At 43.5% G+C, this 17,284-nt stretch overlaps 2 protein-coding genes across 4 annotated transcripts in view; one reads left to right on the top strand and one right to left on the bottom strand.

Annotated features, from left to right (window-relative positions):
- STARD9 (StAR related lipid transfer domain containing 9) overlaps positions 1 to 3,275 on the top strand; it is a 96,910-nt gene extending 93,635 nt beyond the window's left edge. The window contains exon 34 of the mRNA XM_083458534.1: positions 3,190 to 3,275. The gene's annotated coding sequence lies outside the window, so the exon portion shown is untranslated. The remainder of the gene's footprint in view (positions 1 to 3,189) is intronic.
- Positions 1 to 17,284, bottom strand: part of CDAN1 (codanin 1) — a 39,419-nt gene that overhangs the window by 10,728 nt on the left and 11,407 nt on the right. For all 3 annotated transcript variants that reach the window (XM_083398066.1, XM_083398064.1, XM_083398065.1), the window contains exons 6-18: positions 16,756 to 16,834; positions 16,253 to 16,373; positions 15,677 to 15,786; positions 14,367 to 14,456; positions 12,124 to 12,199; positions 11,639 to 11,847; positions 10,926 to 11,037; positions 5,019 to 5,162; positions 3,182 to 3,348; positions 2,333 to 2,414; positions 2,030 to 2,119; positions 1,794 to 1,848; positions 633 to 766 (exon numbers count right to left, since the gene is read on the bottom strand). In XM_083398066.1, the coding sequence (XP_083254192.1) occupies positions 633 to 766; positions 1,794 to 1,848; positions 2,030 to 2,119; positions 2,333 to 2,414; positions 3,182 to 3,348; positions 5,019 to 5,162; positions 10,926 to 11,037; positions 11,639 to 11,847; positions 12,124 to 12,199; positions 14,367 to 14,456; positions 15,677 to 15,786; positions 16,253 to 16,373; positions 16,756 to 16,834 (1,469 nt within the window). The remainder of the gene's footprint in view (positions 1 to 632; positions 767 to 1,793; positions 1,849 to 2,029; positions 2,120 to 2,332; positions 2,415 to 3,181; positions 3,349 to 5,018; positions 5,163 to 10,925; positions 11,038 to 11,638; positions 11,848 to 12,123; positions 12,200 to 14,366; positions 14,457 to 15,676; positions 15,787 to 16,252; positions 16,374 to 16,755; positions 16,835 to 17,284) is intronic.

The raw sequence follows: 17,284 nt of genomic DNA, 5'->3' as shown, positions 1-17,284 counted from the left end.
AGACCCACTGAAATGAGTGGACATAATCAAGTCAATTTCAACGGGTCAGCTCTGAGTAAAAGTTAGTTGAATGCCACTACCCTTGGAACAAAACATCAAAAACATGCCTTCCAAATAATGTCCCATAAATGGGGAGCGAGGAACAAGAGACAAATATAAAAAGCAAGTTGAGTTTTCAATCGACTGGCCTGCCCCCAAAATAAAGACTTTTTAATGCTTGCATATGCTTTATTTCATGGAATTTATATACTGCTTGATTGTAAAAAACAAAACAAACAAACCCACCCACCAAAACAGTTTTTTTAGCATTTTATAAGTTTGGCAGCAAATTCAGGTTTTTCCTAACTCTGTTCTCTAATTCCCTTTCCCATTTCTTTATTTAGCTAGGGGTCAATTACCTCTTGCATGCTTGCAATTCACACAAAATTAGTGGCATAGGGTATATGGCTACTTCTTGCACAGCTCCACTAAAAAAATAAAATATCAAAGTGCAAGTTGAGAAATTCCTCCCTGAAAAAATCCAGCCTTCCCCAACCTGCTGCCTTACAGATCTTGCTGGACTCCAGCTCTAATCATCCCAAGCCAACAGGACCAATGGTCAAGGATGATGGCAGTCCCAAAACACCTCTCACCTGAAGCTTCTGCTGCGTGATGGGAGGCTTTGGAACCAAGGTCTCAGCAGCAGTCGGAGTTATTTTCCTTACATAACCACCATTCTTTCCTCCGCTTCCCAACACAAAAGACGACAGCAGTTTCCTCAACTCACCTAGAGCAGAAGGATACGCGGATTACAAGACGGCACACGTAGATATCTGAACACTCTGGTTTTTAAAATTCAATCTGATTGACAATTTTAAAATTTAGGGGTGGTATCCAACTAACTTTTATTCAGGTCAGACACAATGAAATGAGTGAAACATAATTAAATCCAGGAAGAGTTGGAGACAGAAAATTGCAGAGAAGTGTATGAAACTGAACACTGGAAGAAAAAGCAGCCATGATCCCAACCACACTTGAGTAGGAGCTCAGAATCATAAGCAGTTCGGGATGTTATTCACGGTGAATGGAAAAGGAAGGACAAATCACCAAACAGTATTTCCACAGGTCACAACCCCCTAATCTGTGGGCCCAGTTTAAGTGTCATACTGAAACACACAAAAAACTTTTTAACAGATAATTGTAACTCAATTTTGGAGTAGGAAGCTCAACGTTTTATCCCTAGACGCTCTTTCCAGTGCCAGGCAAAGGAGAGATTCCAGATTTCTCAAGCAGCATATTGTTTCTGACACAGGACATACAGTGGTACCTCGGGTTAATACGGTTCAGGTTACATACACTTCAGGTTACAGACTCCGCTAACCCACCCAGAAATAGTACCTCGGGTTAAGAACTTTGCTTCAGGATGAGAACAGAAATCGTGCTCTGGCAGTGCAGCAGCAGCAGGAGGCCACATTAGCTAAAGTGGTGCTTCAGGTTAAGAACGGACCTCCGGAACGAATTAAGTACTTAAGAAGAAGAAGAAGAGTTTGGATTTGATATCCCGCCTTTCACTCCCTTTAAGGAGTCTCAAAGCGGCTAACATTCTCCTTTCCCTTCCTCCCCCACAACAAACACTCTGTGAGGTGAGTGGGGCTGAGAGATTTCAAAGAAGTGTGACTGGCCCAAGCTCACCCAGCAGCTGCATGTGGAGGAGCGGAGACGCGAACCCGGTTACCCAGATTACGTGACTACCGCTCTTAACCACTACACCACACTTAACCCGAGATACCACTGTACTTTGATAAATGACTTACCAAGATATGGACAGCAGGTATAAAGTAACTGCTGATCCACCACAGGCACAGAATCCTAAGGGGAAAAGAACAAACAACAGATTGATTCCTTTCAGAAGCATCAGATAAGTGCACAGAAGTCCACAGACTTCTCTTTATTCCTCAGGTCACTCTTAGGCTTCGCGTGTCTTAAACAACTAACGTTACACTTGCTCTCTTTCAAACACACCCGCCGACACTCATCAACGTAAGTTTACCAGAGCTTGAACTGTTGCTGCAGAGTCTGTTGCCAGTTCTTCTGATCTCACTTCGCCCGCAAAGAACAGATTCCCTGGGACAGTAGGCACCTGGAAGACAAGCCCCAAATAGTTAATCCTCCAAGGAGGGCAGAGCGAAGCAAAAAATCAGCTTCACATACAGGAGAGGATGAATGGTTACATGGGTGAAACACTTAAAAGGCTTAAGGAAAGTACAGTAAGGAAAGTTTTACTTGACGATTTCTACAGGGCTTGTGAAGTTTTTTCAAAGGTACAATGTTTGCTACAAACACTCATCCGTACATGAAAAAGCCATCCCAAAATGGCAAGGATCAGAAGCTTGTTCAGGAAACACATTTCTTTGTTTTCAGAAATCAGCAGGTATCTGTAACAAAAGGTTAGAGAATAGAGAACAATAAACTTCGAAGGTTTGATCAGTTATACCACCTCTGCATTTCCCCCTTTTGCAAGTTTCTTTTGCTGTGCTCTCTTATTTCCCTTGCATATTAAAACTCTGGCCCCAGCAGCAAACCCGTAAACAAGACATGTGCGAGCTACTACATTATTCCTATTTCCCTCCATTATTCATGAAGCCAGGGCGCAACATACAACAAACCTTCGCTTACCGTGATATGTGAACCAATGTGTGTGGTTTGCTTCTCCCATGGTAAGAGCCATGACTCATGGTTTGTTGCTCCTGGCTCCATGAACAAAGGAACAAAATGGGAGCAATTCAGAAGAATGTACTAGCGTGCTGCTCATTCACTGTAAGCTATGGTTTATGGTTAACTGTACAACGCAACTACCATTTGAAATGCACTACTGGAAAAATTTGACTTTCAACTTCTTCACTTGTTTCTGCAAATATTGAGATGTAATGGAAGGATGTGAACATTTGCAGCTAGGGGAATATGATATATATCAAGTCATCAGCGGAGCATTCCTATACTGTGGTAATTACATATTTAACTGTGCTATAAATTTCTTGGTATATACTGTAAAAGAAAGCTTTAAGTCGTTTCCGTAGACCCAGAAATTGTTCATGAGTACAATAAAAGCTTTGCTAAGAAGCCACTGTCCTACCCTCACAAGAATTTAGGTCCTTGATGCAGATCTCAATTAAGATGCAAATATTTCTTTCTAACCTCTTACCTGTACAGCTGCAAGAGGAGAGCAAATATCTTCCCATAGTAGTCCAGAAATGGGGCGATATGATCCATAAGGGAAAGGAACTCTACAACCCAAGGTACAGTCAAGACCGTGCATCGTTTCTGTATTGATTGCCTAAGCAGCTTCAATATATCCAGCACAGGATGGGTCTTAAGGGAAAACATTAGGAAAACGTTGACTTTAATTCCTCTTCAGCACACATTACTTACTATCATGGGGAAACACCAAAAAGTAGGAAAGGGAAGTAAACATATCCAACTCCTCTTTCATTTCTGTCCCTCTCTTGGGTTCTCTTTCCTTCACCACTAAGAGGAAAACTCTTTCCTTGGCTAATTTGTGTGAACAGAACACTGTTGCAGAGATGGAGGTAAGCCACAAGCACACAAGCACCTGGGCTTATTATTCAGGTCTTCTTGCATCTTCCTTTGTATACTTTTTAATTTGGCAAAGAAAGGGGGGTGTTTTTAGCTAACATCACTCAGAGCAGGTAGTTAAGTTCCGAGCTCAAAAAACAGTTTTTGTTGGGAAGTGGGGAAGGGGAGACAGAAAGACACAAGGGTGCAATCAGTTTCACATATCAAGGAAAGGTATCAGAGCAGTATCTTAAAGAGACCCACTACAGTGGTGCCCCGCAAGACGAATGCCTCGCAAGACGGAAAACCTGCTAGACGAAAGGGTTTTCCGTTTTGGAGGTGCTTCGCAGGACGAATTTGCTATGGGCTTGCTTCGCAAGACGAAAATGTCTTGCGATTCCTGGGGTTTTTTTCCCCGCTCCCCACCCCCTTTTTCTAAGGCACTAAGCTGCTAATAGCCTTTTAGCAGCTAATCCGCTAATCCCTTAAGCCTTTAATAGCTGCTAATAGCCGCTAAACCGCTAATAGCGCTAATCCGCTAATGGGCTTGCTACGCAAGACGAAAAAACCGCTAGACGAAGAGACTCACGGAACGGATTCTTTTTGTCTTGCGAGGCACCACTGTATATTTTGGCATATGAAGCCTATTCAAATCCAGCAATCTTAAGTCACTCATCTGGCTAAACTGTATTTCAAATGGTTGTACCCTGCCCTATGACCCTGGAGTGAAAGGCAGGTAATAAATTGAAATAATAATAACCACCCCTCATGCTTTCCACATTCAGCCGGCACACTGACAAACCACACAGCACAATCTGATGTCAAGAGAGCCAGCGCAGTTTAGCAACAAGAGTGTTGGACTTCGATGTGAGCGGGTGGGGAGGCGTGAGTCTAGTAAACAATATAACTGCAAATAATGGTCCATGGAGACTATTCCAGAGGAGTAGTTTGTACAATGTACTGAATTAGTTACTGACATTATGGGTTACTTGTTTGGAGCATCCCTGTATCAGAGGTTTACATCAAAAAGGACGTGCAAGCTTCTGATGCAACTGTGTTCACCAATAAATGAAACACTTCCCCTTCCTTCCATATCAAGAGTGTAGTTAATTCATATGGCTGTAGCACATGAGTAACTCAATCTTCCCTCAGTTTATAGAAACACAGGCAGCATCAATTAAACAATAGTGCACAGCAGGGGAACCTGCAGCCCTCTAGATGTTGTTAAACAGCTCTCAGCATCTTCTCAGCCTCACGGGAGCTGTGACTCCCCAACAACATCTGCAGGACCACAGGACCCCATCCATCCCCATACTGGAGGTTGCTTAACTAGGATAGGAGTTAAAACAGCAAGTATCTACCACCTCAGGAGGAGCCCAGAGGCTCCTCTAATGAAATGCCTGCACATCTCTCTGATAATAGCAAAATTAAATACTTCTGTTAGGTAAATGTGGCTGGTTACGCACTTGGTTTCTTAACATCACTGCAGATTCTAGCAAGTCTCCAGTCGCTGGTTCCGATGTGTGATATGGCAGGAAGACAAGGAAACCAAAAAACTTTGCCAGGAGTCGGAGGCTCATAAGGACAGCAGCAAAACGCTTCTTTTCATCCTGCAGTGGAAAGAAAGGCCAGACATATTATAGCCACAGATAACAGCAACATTTTGAATGCTCACAACAAACCTATAAGTTAAGTCTTATGTCCCCACTTTGGTGGTTCGTTTATTATTATATTTTGTGGGGTGTGCAGCAAGGGCAGGACTATCCAAATCAGAGACAAATCAGCATGGTGGTAGCAGTCGCAGGTCTACCTAGGACAACTGGGGCTCATCAGAGAACGCTACTGTCTTCTATATACTTGCACTGTATTGGAAAAGGAGTGGGATGGGGCTTACACTGCAGCTACCACCCAGGCTTTCTACTGTTGCTTCTGTTGGTTTCTGTTTTCCTTCACTGTGCAGCGAAAGGGCTTGTCACGAGACAGGTGTTTACATTCCACAGTCTGTACTGTACTGTTGGAGTTTCTCACGGGAAAGGGAGACTGGATGTGACGTACACTGGTTTCCTGTTTTTCACTGTGTTGTTTCTCTCCAAGCTGTCGAGGAGAGAGGATGCTTTTCTGCTCCGGCAGAGGCAAGATGTCTTTCTGTAATATAACTGCTTTGAACTGTAAATAAAGCAACCAAGAGTATGCAGCACGTACTCCTCATCCTTCCGCTGGGCACGGAACTCTGCTTTAACCAACACATGGTTATGGGCCCAGAAGTCGAATCGGAGTGCCGGCAAAGGATCGGAATGCAGAGGGACAGATCGGATTGGAATCTGCTCTGCGCATAAACATGATTGATGAGGTATGTTGCTACTGCTCCGGGCAGCCTGCCAGCTTCTAGTTAATGGCTTTATGGCTGGACTTTGAACTTTTAAAGCCGTTTTGCCGGGAATAGGAAAATGGCTCCCAGGCTCAAGTTACTATGCTGGGGAAATCGAAAGTAACTTTTAAGTGCGCTTTTGGAATAAAGCAGGTGCAGCAGTGACGCAGCAAGATTTAAAGCAGCATATATGACGCTGAAGGCTAATGCCAGAGTCATGATGGCCCTTCAGGATGCTTGTGGGATTCCTAAGCTCAACAAGAAAAATTATGCCGACTGGGTTTTGTATGCAGAGGCAATTCTGCGGAAAGAGGGTTTGTTTGAGGTCATTACAGAAACCCCCCCAGCTCCAGTTACAGATGCATGGAAAGTTAAGGATTCCAAAGCACGGGGAACACTTACATTGATAGTATCCCCAGAAGAGCTCTGTCTATTGCGTGATAAGACCTCAGCCAGAGAAATTTGGGATTCTTTGAGAGAGGCTCACTTAAGGACAGAAGCTGGATCTACTATGTTTTACTTTAACAAGCTGCATAATATGGCTCTTGCTGAAGGTGGAGATGTGCGTTTACATCTGATGGAGATGCAAAATCTGAGACATGAGCTGCAACAGAGAGGACTCAACTTTCCAGAGGCTGTGTATTCTTTCATGATACTACAATCTTTGGGTTCAGGTTGGGAGTCTGTTGCAACTCAGATTGCTGTGCAGCCAACAGCTCAGCTAACAGTGGACTTTGTTACTGCCGTGGTGTTAAATGAAGCAGATCGCCGGGGTGCTAGCTGCATGGGCAAGGGGGAGTCTTCACAGACGTCATCCCATAGTGCAGTGGAACCACCAGATGGCGCCAAAGCTTTGAAGGCAGTGAAATGCTACTCGTGTGGACGTCTAGGCCATATGAAGAGGGAATGCAGATATCCCAGGGCCAAGACAGAGCAGCGCAGCGAAAGCTCATCGCGTGGAAAAGGCCGAGGCAAAGGCAAAGGTCCGGTGTCTAGGACGACGCAGCACAAGGCTATGGTTTCACGCTTCACTCCAAAGGTTGCAGAGGTCCAGAAGACGTCTAGATCTTTCTTCGTTGTTGATTCGGCGGCGACCCACCACATGTGCAACGATAAGAGACTTTTTGTGTCTTTTACACCGCAGGAAGGTGCGATTCACCAGGCGGATGACCACACTATTCCCAGTAAAGGCTACGGAACTGTTGTTCTTCACAGTTTGGACTTATCGATACAGAATGTCCTTTACGTGCCAGACGCCAAACATAATCTGCTCAGCGTTGGACAACTGAATGAGCGGAACATTGACGTTTCCTTCAAGAACAAGAAGTGCATCATCACAAAGAAAAATGACTATGAATTGCATGCTGAATATGTTGATCGTTTGTTTGTTTTGTATTATGATGATGTTGTGCAGGATGACACTTGTTGCATTGCAGGTTCTAACAAAAGTTTGCATGCAGGATGTATTCATGATTTTCATCGAAAATTTGGTCATTTGCATTTTGAGGCAGTATCTAAAATGCCTGCCTTGGTTGAAGGTATGACTATTGGACCCTGCAGGTACCACATGAAGTGCAAAGCATGCGCAGCAAACAAGGTGAAAATGGCTGCGAAAGGTAAGGTGTCTAGTAGGCAAGCTACGGAACCATACCAGATTATTCATGCTGATTTGGTTGGACCACTAGCGCCCTCTTTGGGTGGAAATAGGTACTTCATGGTTCTCATTGACGCATTTTCTAGATATATTTTTGTGTACAATCTCAAGCAGAAATCAGAGGCTTTTCCTAGGTTCAAGGAATTCTGTGCTTGGTTGGAAAATGTGCATGGTAAGAAGATAAAGACTCTTTTCAGTGATCGCGGGGGAGAATTCACTTCTCAGCAGTTTGAAGCTTTTCTGACTGAGAAAGGAATTCAACACGATTTGTCTAGTCCTCGCTCGCCATGGCAGAATGGACTTGCGGAACGGGCAAATCAGACATTGCTTCAAGGGTTAAAAACCTTGCTGCATGATGCCAATCTTCCAGAGAGTTATTGGGCCGAATCTCTCTCGTGTTTTGTTTACAGTTACAATCGCAGGTTATCTTCAGCGATTGGTTGTACCCCCTATGAGAAGATGTTTGGCAAGAAGCCATACATCAAACACATGAAAATTTTTGGTTCTGACATGTGGGTTCATTCACCACAAAATTCAAAGTTAGACAAGCGTGGATTGCATGGTATCTTTCTAGGTTATCAGAAAGGGTCTTACAGAATAATGATGACTGACTCTAAGACAATTAAGCTCACGAGAAGTGTTGAATACAATGCAAAGTGGGGGGAGAATGTGGGAATTTTCCAATGTTATCCTGATGACAGTGATGAGACTGAGGATAGTCAGAAGCAACCACAACAACCCACACCCACTGATGAAGGTTCTGAGTCTGACTCTGAAACTGAATCGGGTGATTCAGAGGATTTCAAGAGTGCGAAAGCCTCTATGCGACCCTCTGAAAGCTCTGATCAAGAATTGGAAGAACCATTGTTCACAATAGGTCGCTTTTCTCCTAAGAAGGAAGAGGAGAGTGTTGAAGACTTAAGGCTAATTCGTAGGTCACAGAGAGCCACAAAAGGCAAACCTCCAAAGAGATTTGCTGATGAATTTGCTACGATAGCAGTAACAGCTGTTAAAAGCTCCAAGAAGGTATTTGAACCTTCAAGTTTCCAAGAAATCCAGGGTTTGGATTCAAAGGAAGCTGAACCATGGTTAAATGCCATGAAGGCTGAGCTTGATTCCTTGGAAAGGAACAAAACATGGGAGCTAGTTCCAGTAGTTCCAGGAATGAAACTGCTTGGAAGCAAATGGGTCTTCAAAGCGAAGACTGATCAAAATGGCAAGATAGTCAGACACAAAGCCAGATTGGTAGCCAGAGGTTTTGCACAAGTACCAGGTGAAGACTATCACGAGACCTACTCACCCACAGTGAGGTATAAAAGCATTAGGCTTATGCTCAAGCTAGCTGCAGAGGAAAATCTACACATTAGTCACCATGATATTAATACAGCTTTTCTGTACGGATCTCTGGATGAATCACTTTATATGCTTCCACCTGATGGCGTACAGGTAAAACAGGGATTTGTTTGTGCTCTGAAGAAATCCCTTTATGGTCTCAAACAAAGTGCACGGTGTTGGCACACAAAACTCACTGAAGTATTGTTTTCTCTAGGTTTTCAGCAAGGGAAAGCTGATCCATGTGTATTTGTCAAAGAGGAGGGGCAAAAGAAACTGTACTGTTTGTTTTATGTTGATGATTTATTATTCTTTTGGAAAGATGTCGCAATGTACAATAACGCCCTAGCTCAACTGAAAGAGCACTTTGACATGAAAGATCTTGGTGAGGTAAACAACTACCTATCTCTGGAAATAGAAAGAGATCAAGATGGTAACATTCTAGTACACCAGTCACGGAAAATTGCTGATGTGTTAAACAAACTAAACCTGATGGATGCTAACCCTGTGGACACACCGATGACAACAGGTTATCAGGTAGATGACACTGGAGAAGCATTTTCTGACTCTACACTGTACAGAAGTGTGCTAGGCAAGCTAAACTTCATTGCCAGATGTTCAAGACCAGACATTGCTGTTAGCTGTAATTTGCTAAGCAGACAAGTCAACAATCCTAGTGTCAAGGATTGGAAAGCTCTGAAACGCATAGCGCGGTATTTGAAAGGCACTATGCATTACAGACTGAGATTTAACAATCAGAAGTCTGGTGGTCTTGAGATATTTGCAGATGCAAGTTTTGGAAGTGACACTGAAGACAGGAAAAGTACATCTGGAGTTTGCTACATGTACAATCAGGGTCTGTTTGATTGGTCATGCAAGAAGCAAACAACAGTTAGCTTAAGTACTTGTGAAGCTGAACTGAATGCACTGTCTTATTCACTTAAAGATTGTGAATGGTTGATACAATTGTGCAAAGATATGAAAATTCCTGTCAAATGTCCAATCCAGGTTTACCAGGACAACAAAGCATGTTTGGCTTTGCTGAAGTCTGAAAGTTGTAAGCAAAGCACGAAGCACTTGCAATTAAAATTGCAGCATGCTAGGGAATGTATTCAGAAGGGACTCGTAACGGTGTCCTATATGCCAGGTAATAAAATTCCTGCTGATGTATTATCCAAGATTGTATCAAGGGATCAACACTGTACCTATGTGCAGAAGTTGGGTTTGTACTGATATTGTACGAACACGCTGCCCAGTGATGTTCACAGAAAGGGGGAGGATGTTGGTTTCTGTTTTCCTTCACTGTGCAGCGAAAGGGCTTGTCACGAGACAGGTGTTTACATTCCACAGTCTGTACTGTACTGTTGGAGTTTCTCACGGGAAAGGGAGACTGGATGTGACGTACACTGGTTTCCTGTTTTTCACTGTGTTGTTTCTCTCCAAGCTGTCGAGGAGAGAGGATGCTTTTCTGCTCCGGCAGAGGCAAGATGTCTTTCTGTAATATAACTGCTTTGAACTGTAAATAAAGCAACCAAGAGTATGCAGCACGTACTCCTCATCCTTCCGCTGGGCACGGAACTCTGCTTTAACCAACAGCTTCACCACTTGGATGGGTGGGTGGTTTTGGAGGAGCAATGATGGAGGAATTGAGGCAGGGGGGACATCACAGGAGAGAAAGACCGTGTGAAGGACAGACACCTCTTTTCAGAAAGGACAATGCAGGACAGAAGGGAGGAGCAACAAAAAGAGGAGTAAAGGGGGCCCACACTAGAACAGCAACATGTTATTAAGGACAAAGAAAGACAAACAAGCCTGAACTGGAAGACACACACAGGGTGTTTAGTGAGTAGCACTCCAAATGAAGGCCCGAAACCAACCATGAAGCCAATAGAGACAGAAAGTTTGGGGGGGAGAGAGCCACGAGTCAAATTCTTCCTTTCCAAGCAGTAGGAGAGATCATAACCCACATAGACACCTCTGAAGCTCAACTGTGAATGGCTGTTTCTATGCAATACATACCTGTTCATCCATTGCTTCTCCATCGCTGGGTTCATGTTCCACCAAGGCAAGGCCATCTAGCTCAAGTATTTGCAGGCTCAGGCTGTCCATAAGGTGCTGATTAAATTGATAACTTAACCAAAAAAAGATAATGAGCTTTTTAGGAGAACAACTTAATTTCAGCAAAGAGTGTAACCACAGCAGCATTTGAGAATGGTTACTACAATGCAAGTTTAAAATCAGATTAATTCCTACCAAACCGCTCACGTGCTGGTAGTCGGCACTGCTGCAAACACTGCCGAACACTCCCTGGTGAAGCCCACATGAAGTCATTCTAGCACCAGGCAAAGACCTTATTCTTTTCCAAAGCCTTTTCATCTAAACCGTTTTCTTTCTGCAATGATCTTATGCTCATCTGTTTAGGTTATGGATCCAGCTACTAAACAATGTATGCTTTACTGTGAACGTGCTGATTTCAACTGCTTTGTCCCTCCTTGCTAACACATAGGAGAAACACAATCCCTGGCTTAGCATGATGTCCAGACATGGTTTGCTTCGCTCCAAAGAAACCAAGAACACGAAATCAAGATTAGTATGGTTATCATAAACTAACCATGGTTTACTGTGACACTGAACAAGGCCATTGGATTATTTCATTTAGGAGTCCCAGCCACCACCATACAGCCGGGATCACTCACCCAGACACATCCTAGAAATAGCAGTAAGTATCTAACCTTCCTGCACTGAGGATGAAGTCCCTGAAGAACTGCTGGCATCCAGGGAAGGAGGGAGGTGGGCAAGGCCCTCGGATGCTCTGAGGGACAAGGAATCTCTCTTGCAGCCTTTTCAAGCGGCTCAGATTATCAGAACCCAGCATGTTAAGGACATCCTGGTCTGGGGTGTCTCCCCAACTTGTACCACCACCAACTGGACCTTTGCACATCTATGGCATAGAGGAGGGAGCGGGGAGAAAAGAGAGGTCAAATTTGTGAGTGTGCAAACTTTAACTCTGTGATCTGTTTATGAATACAAGCAGTCTCTACAGCCCAAACCATAAACTGTTAGGTGCATGAACCTCAGACTAACTGAGGAAATTAGATTATGAATTAATTATGCATTCAATGAACAAGTATTTCCAACTGTTAGATATGAACTGAAGAAAAGTTTCACTTGCAAAATATACTCTTTTTTTCCTTATGGGAAGCGAGCGTTTCTTTACCTGAAGAAGCTGCTTCTGAAAGAGCCTGGCAAAATGGCTGTAGTTGCAAGCAGCAGAGAGGTGAGCCATCATAACCCTGTGAAACCAGAAACAAATTAATAGTGCTACAAAGAAAAATAAGGAAACAATTATTCTCTATGCGGATATATAGAATAATAATAATAATAATAATAATAATAAATTTTATTTATACCCCGCCCTCCCCAGCCGAAGCTGGGCTCAGGGCGGCTAACAACAATCAAAATAATCCAACATTCTAAAAACCTTTCATTATAAAAATTAATTAAAATCAAATTGATGGCAACCATTAAGCAAAATTCTGTGCAGATTGCCAGAGGAGGGGGTCAGGCTGCGCCCTGACCAAAGGCTTGGTGGAACAGCTCTGTCTTGCAGGCCCTGCGGAAAGATGTCAGGTCCCGCAGGACCCTAGTCTCTTGTGACAGAGCGTTCCACCAGATTGGAGCTGCGGCCGAGAAAGCCCTGGCTCTAGTTGAGGCCAGCCTAACCTCTCTGTGGCCTGGGATCTTCAGGATGTTTTTATTTGCAGACCGTAAGTTCTTCTGTGGGACATACCAGGAGAGGCGGTCCCGTAGGTACGAGGGTCCTAGGCTGTATAGGGCTTTAAAGGTTAAAACCAGCACCTTAAACCTGATCCTGTACTCCACCGGGAGCCAGTGCAGCTGGTATAGTACCGGATGAATGTGATCTCGCAGCGAAGACCCCATAAGGAGTCTCGCCGCGGCATTCTGCACCCGCTGGAGTTTCTGGGTCAGTCTCAAGGGCAGCCCCACGTAGAGCGAGTTACAATAATCCAGTCTGGAGGTGACCGTCGCGTGGATCACAGTGGCTAGGTCAGGACGAGAGAGATAAGGAGCCAACTGCTTAGCTTGGCGGAGATGAAAAAATGCCGCCTTTGTTATAGCTGTAATCCGCACCTCCATAGAGAGGGAGGTATCGAAGATTACACCCAAACTCTTAACGGACGATGCTGGCACTAATTGCACCCCTGCAAGAGATGAGAGTTGCCCCCTCAATCCCATATCGCCCCGTCCCAGCCAGAGGACCTCTGTCTTCAAAGGATTTAACTTCAACCGGCTCCCACATAACCATCCAGCCACAGCTTCCAGACATCTGGTCAGTGTGTCTGGGGCCGAGTCAGGATGGCCATCCCTCAACAGATAGAGTTGGGTGTCATCGGCATACTGATGGCAACCCAGCCCAAAACTCCGGACAAGCTGGGCGAGGGGGCGCATAAAGATATTAAAAAGCATCGGGGAGAGAATCGCACCCTGAGGCACTCCACACACCAAGGAGTGGCGGGATGACAATTCCCCCCCAAGCGCCACCCTCTGTCCCCGACCAGAGAGAAACGAGCGCAGCCATTGAAGGACTGTGCCCTGGATCCCCACATCGGCAAGGCGGTGGTCCAGGAGTTCGTGATTGACCATCTCGAAGGCTGCTGACAGGTCTAGAAGAATCAGCAGCCCTGACCCGCCTCGATTCAGCTGCCTGCGGAGATCATCTGTTAGGGCGACCAGAGCCGTCTCGGTCCCATGACCAGCGTGGAAGCCGGACTGGAAAGACAGCAAATGTCTGGGGGACTTAAATGTTTTAAAAGTAATTATGAAAATAGTACTCTGAAAAAGTTCTATGTGAACTGAGAATTTTCCCCTGTGTGAAACTAAGCTTCCTGTAGAATTAGTTTTTGTTGCTAAATTGGGTTGCTAAATGTTCATTACCAGTAATACTCTCTTGTAACTCTGGTCTTTCAGAATTAAATGCAACCTGTGTGTTGGCACTCAAAGACATTTGCATCTTCAACTTATCTTGGAATGTTTACCCCTCTTTTGGCGGGGGGGGGGGGGAGAAAGGGTGGTAATTAAATTACAGTCTTTGAGACCCCATTATATCAAAACAAAAAAATACATTTCTTATTTAGTGTAAGAACTAAAAAAAATTTTAAACTGAGGTTTTCTTTTTGTCCAAAGTAATGATTGCAAGTTTATTAGGTAACAGTGGTGACATGGCCTTAGGACCAAATGCAAGTCAGTTTTGCAATGTGTCCCAGCATACTACTGGATCTAATCCATAATATTGAACCAAGTATACCATCAGAGGCAATTTCCAGCTGTTGCAAACTGTGCTTTAAAAACAATCCTCCCGATGGAGGACCACACCAGACATCAGCAACGAGCAGCACTCTTTATCAAGTGTTGTTAAAATTACAGACCAAAGATTCCTACCTGATCCTGTCTCCCAGACACTTCTCAAAGTCCCAGCCTGTTTTTTCACAGTTGTCTTCCCATTCACGCAGCAACTCGTAGAAAATATCTCTATTGAGCAAGGCAAACAAGTTAGCTTCAAAATCCAAAATCATAGTCTTCAGATGTGCTATCAACATACAAAAATGGGGCCATGATATTCTGCTTATGCACAAGCACCACAGTTCTGACAAAGCTTTGGGTGGAATTCAATGTTGCATTAAGTTGACTGTTCTGTCAGCACAAGCATTTTTGCTTGTCAAACAGAACCATCTTCCCTCTCCTGCTGTTCTAGGGGTCCTGCTGTTCTAGGGGTCCCTCCCAAGCAGACTTAGGAAGGTTACTCGAAAGGGGTGGGGGGTGAGAGAGAGAGAGAGGCAGGAAAAGATCCTTTGTGCAACCAGGACTGGCTTCTGCTAGCAGAACAAATTAGTTGAATCTGTCCCTTTGACCATTCCTACAAGACGCATTTTCATTCCAAAGCCGACAATTGACAAATATCCCCCTAGTTAAAGAATAGTTCGAGAATAAAGACCAAAGAACATAGCAGGCACACCTACAGCTGAACCCTGGATATGTCTACTCAGAAGTAAGTCCCACTGAGTTCACTGAGGCTTAATCCCAGGCAAGTGGGCTTAGGCATGCAGCCTTAAGTTGCTATCTTAAAAGCACAAATACTCAGTAGAAAACTCCATTTAAATAAATTCAAACAACACATTGTACGGAAAGTACTTTAAACAGAAGGTGGGCATAGGGAGAGCAGAGGAGGCCATATCTTCTACTACTTTTGACCTGAGAAAGCCACATGAGTTTGCTCCAGCTGCGGGGAACCCAAGTCTTGCTAATTTCTGCATTTCTGAACTACATTAATCAGCCTTGCATTTAACAATTTCCCAGGAATCCCATACAGGTGGGTAAGCTGGCCAACGTCTTCCACAGCTAGCATGGAAACCAGGTGGGCTAGACAGAGTACTCCAGTTCACTTGGTAGAAGGTGCATTTATTATTTTCCTATTACTCTGTTTTTCTACGCTACTAGCTTCTTAGCAGGCTAGTAAGAAATTCTGCCGGTGAATGTGCTTTGTGGGCTTATTCAAAAGGCTGATATTAACATCCAGACACTTGTTCCTGGTTTCATAAAACATAATTTATGAAGCTTGGGAGGAAATGTCCAAACCAGGCATGTGGGCTTGGATAACTGATATAGAGTCTTGACAGCTACTCTATTCTCTGATGCATGTTCAATAAACTAAGACAACTGACAAATTGTACATGATAAAAAACAGAGGATACCTTTGTTTCTTAAACACATGAAATGCCTTATCACTGGAAAAGTTAGACCGATTGTCAGTTTCTGGCTGAAAGGAAACTGACTGTATGCTTGAAGGCAGCAACAGGGAGACCTGTTCAATATAGAAAATAATGTGTAAGTGTAATACATTCCTCCTAATTTAACATACTTTTCACCATAAACACAAACAAGGAGGTTGGAATTACAACTTGTTCTCCCTTCTGTCCGTTGCTACAGCTTAAAAGGCCCATGATCTTAATGGTGTAACATGTACTAACTCGCCGGTTTGCAATAGATCAACATTTTCTAACCCACCAAATGCAAGTCAATCTCATTATCTCACTCTGTTTTTTGTTTTGGTCACAGTGCTAGATATAGTATTTTCACTCCTCATTTAATTACAGCTGCAGAGGAAGCTTCTACATAATATATACCAAGAGAACTAATCTGTTTCTAGAAGAGGATGGAATACTGCAGATACCATAATAGTGAGGAGGACACTGAGTAAAAACAGTTTCAATAACTGTTGGGAGGACCTTGATTTCACACTGTTCTTCTAGAACATGCTTAGTTTTTACCTTTGCTGTGCTGTTTTCATAGACTGCCATAAGCCTCTCATGCAAGTCAGGGGAAAAGGACGTGATCCTGTCATTCTCAGCCAAGAGCTTCAGTGTTCCTTTCTCTAAATGTGATATAATTCTGCCAAGAAAAAAAAAGAGGAACGCTCCACTATATTGTTTAGATTTGATCTTTCAGTTAAAGCCTATTCCACCGGATTCCTGATCTCTAATACCCATTGATAAAAGCCAACATATATACTAAAGTCATTAGAGATGACACTAGAAGAAAAACACCATCTCCAAACACAACAGAAAATACCCTTCTACAGAAGTAGGGCAGCTGTTCAACTGGAACTATCTGTCAATTAATAGATGACAGAACCCAAATTTTCAAACTTAAGGACATGTTAACAGTGTGCAATGTGATGCAAGATATTCCAACTTATGATAGCAATAAACCAAGCACTTGAAAGTGCAAGTATATGTACACTGATGAGAACAACCTAAACCATTCAACTTACTGAAACTGATAATCCAAGACTTTCACAGCAAAATAAACACAGTTGTGTACACTTCGAAAGTATTGCCTCTCTACTGCATCTGTAAACAAAACAAAACAAAAATTTAAATCATCAGACAGAAAGTCGCAAGTAATCCCTGTGGTGCAAAGGACTGGTTCTCTGCAATAACTCCCCCCACCCAAAAAAACCCACAGGCAGATCAGCCACTGGTCACCAACAGATCACAAAATCCCTACCTTTATTCTCATTCATCTCAAATACCAGAAGAATGTCAAACATCAATTAGGTTGTGTCAATTTATCAGCCTGTTTTGGGGAGCAGTATCATAAAATTAAAGACTGCCACAAACAATAAAATGTGTCAAAAGCACATTATTCTTTATTCAAAGCTCAAGCTTAACTTGGAGTGTTTTGGGGTTTTTTTGCCAGGGGTGTGTGTGTGTGTGCACACGTAATCCACATTTTCATGAAGACACATGTCTATGCACTGTCTATGCACATATCTCAAGGGAGGAGCAGCTTCTTTCTTT

The sequence above is a fragment of the Podarcis tiliguerta genome, assembly GCF_965153285.1.
Source record: "Podarcis tiliguerta genome assembly, chromosome: 1".
In the NCBI taxonomy this organism is placed as follows: domain Eukaryota; kingdom Metazoa; phylum Chordata; class Lepidosauria; order Squamata; family Lacertidae; genus Podarcis; species Podarcis tiliguerta.
The sequence above is the reverse complement of the archived record's forward strand: the minus strand, read 5'-3'. Positions and strand labels throughout refer to the sequence as shown.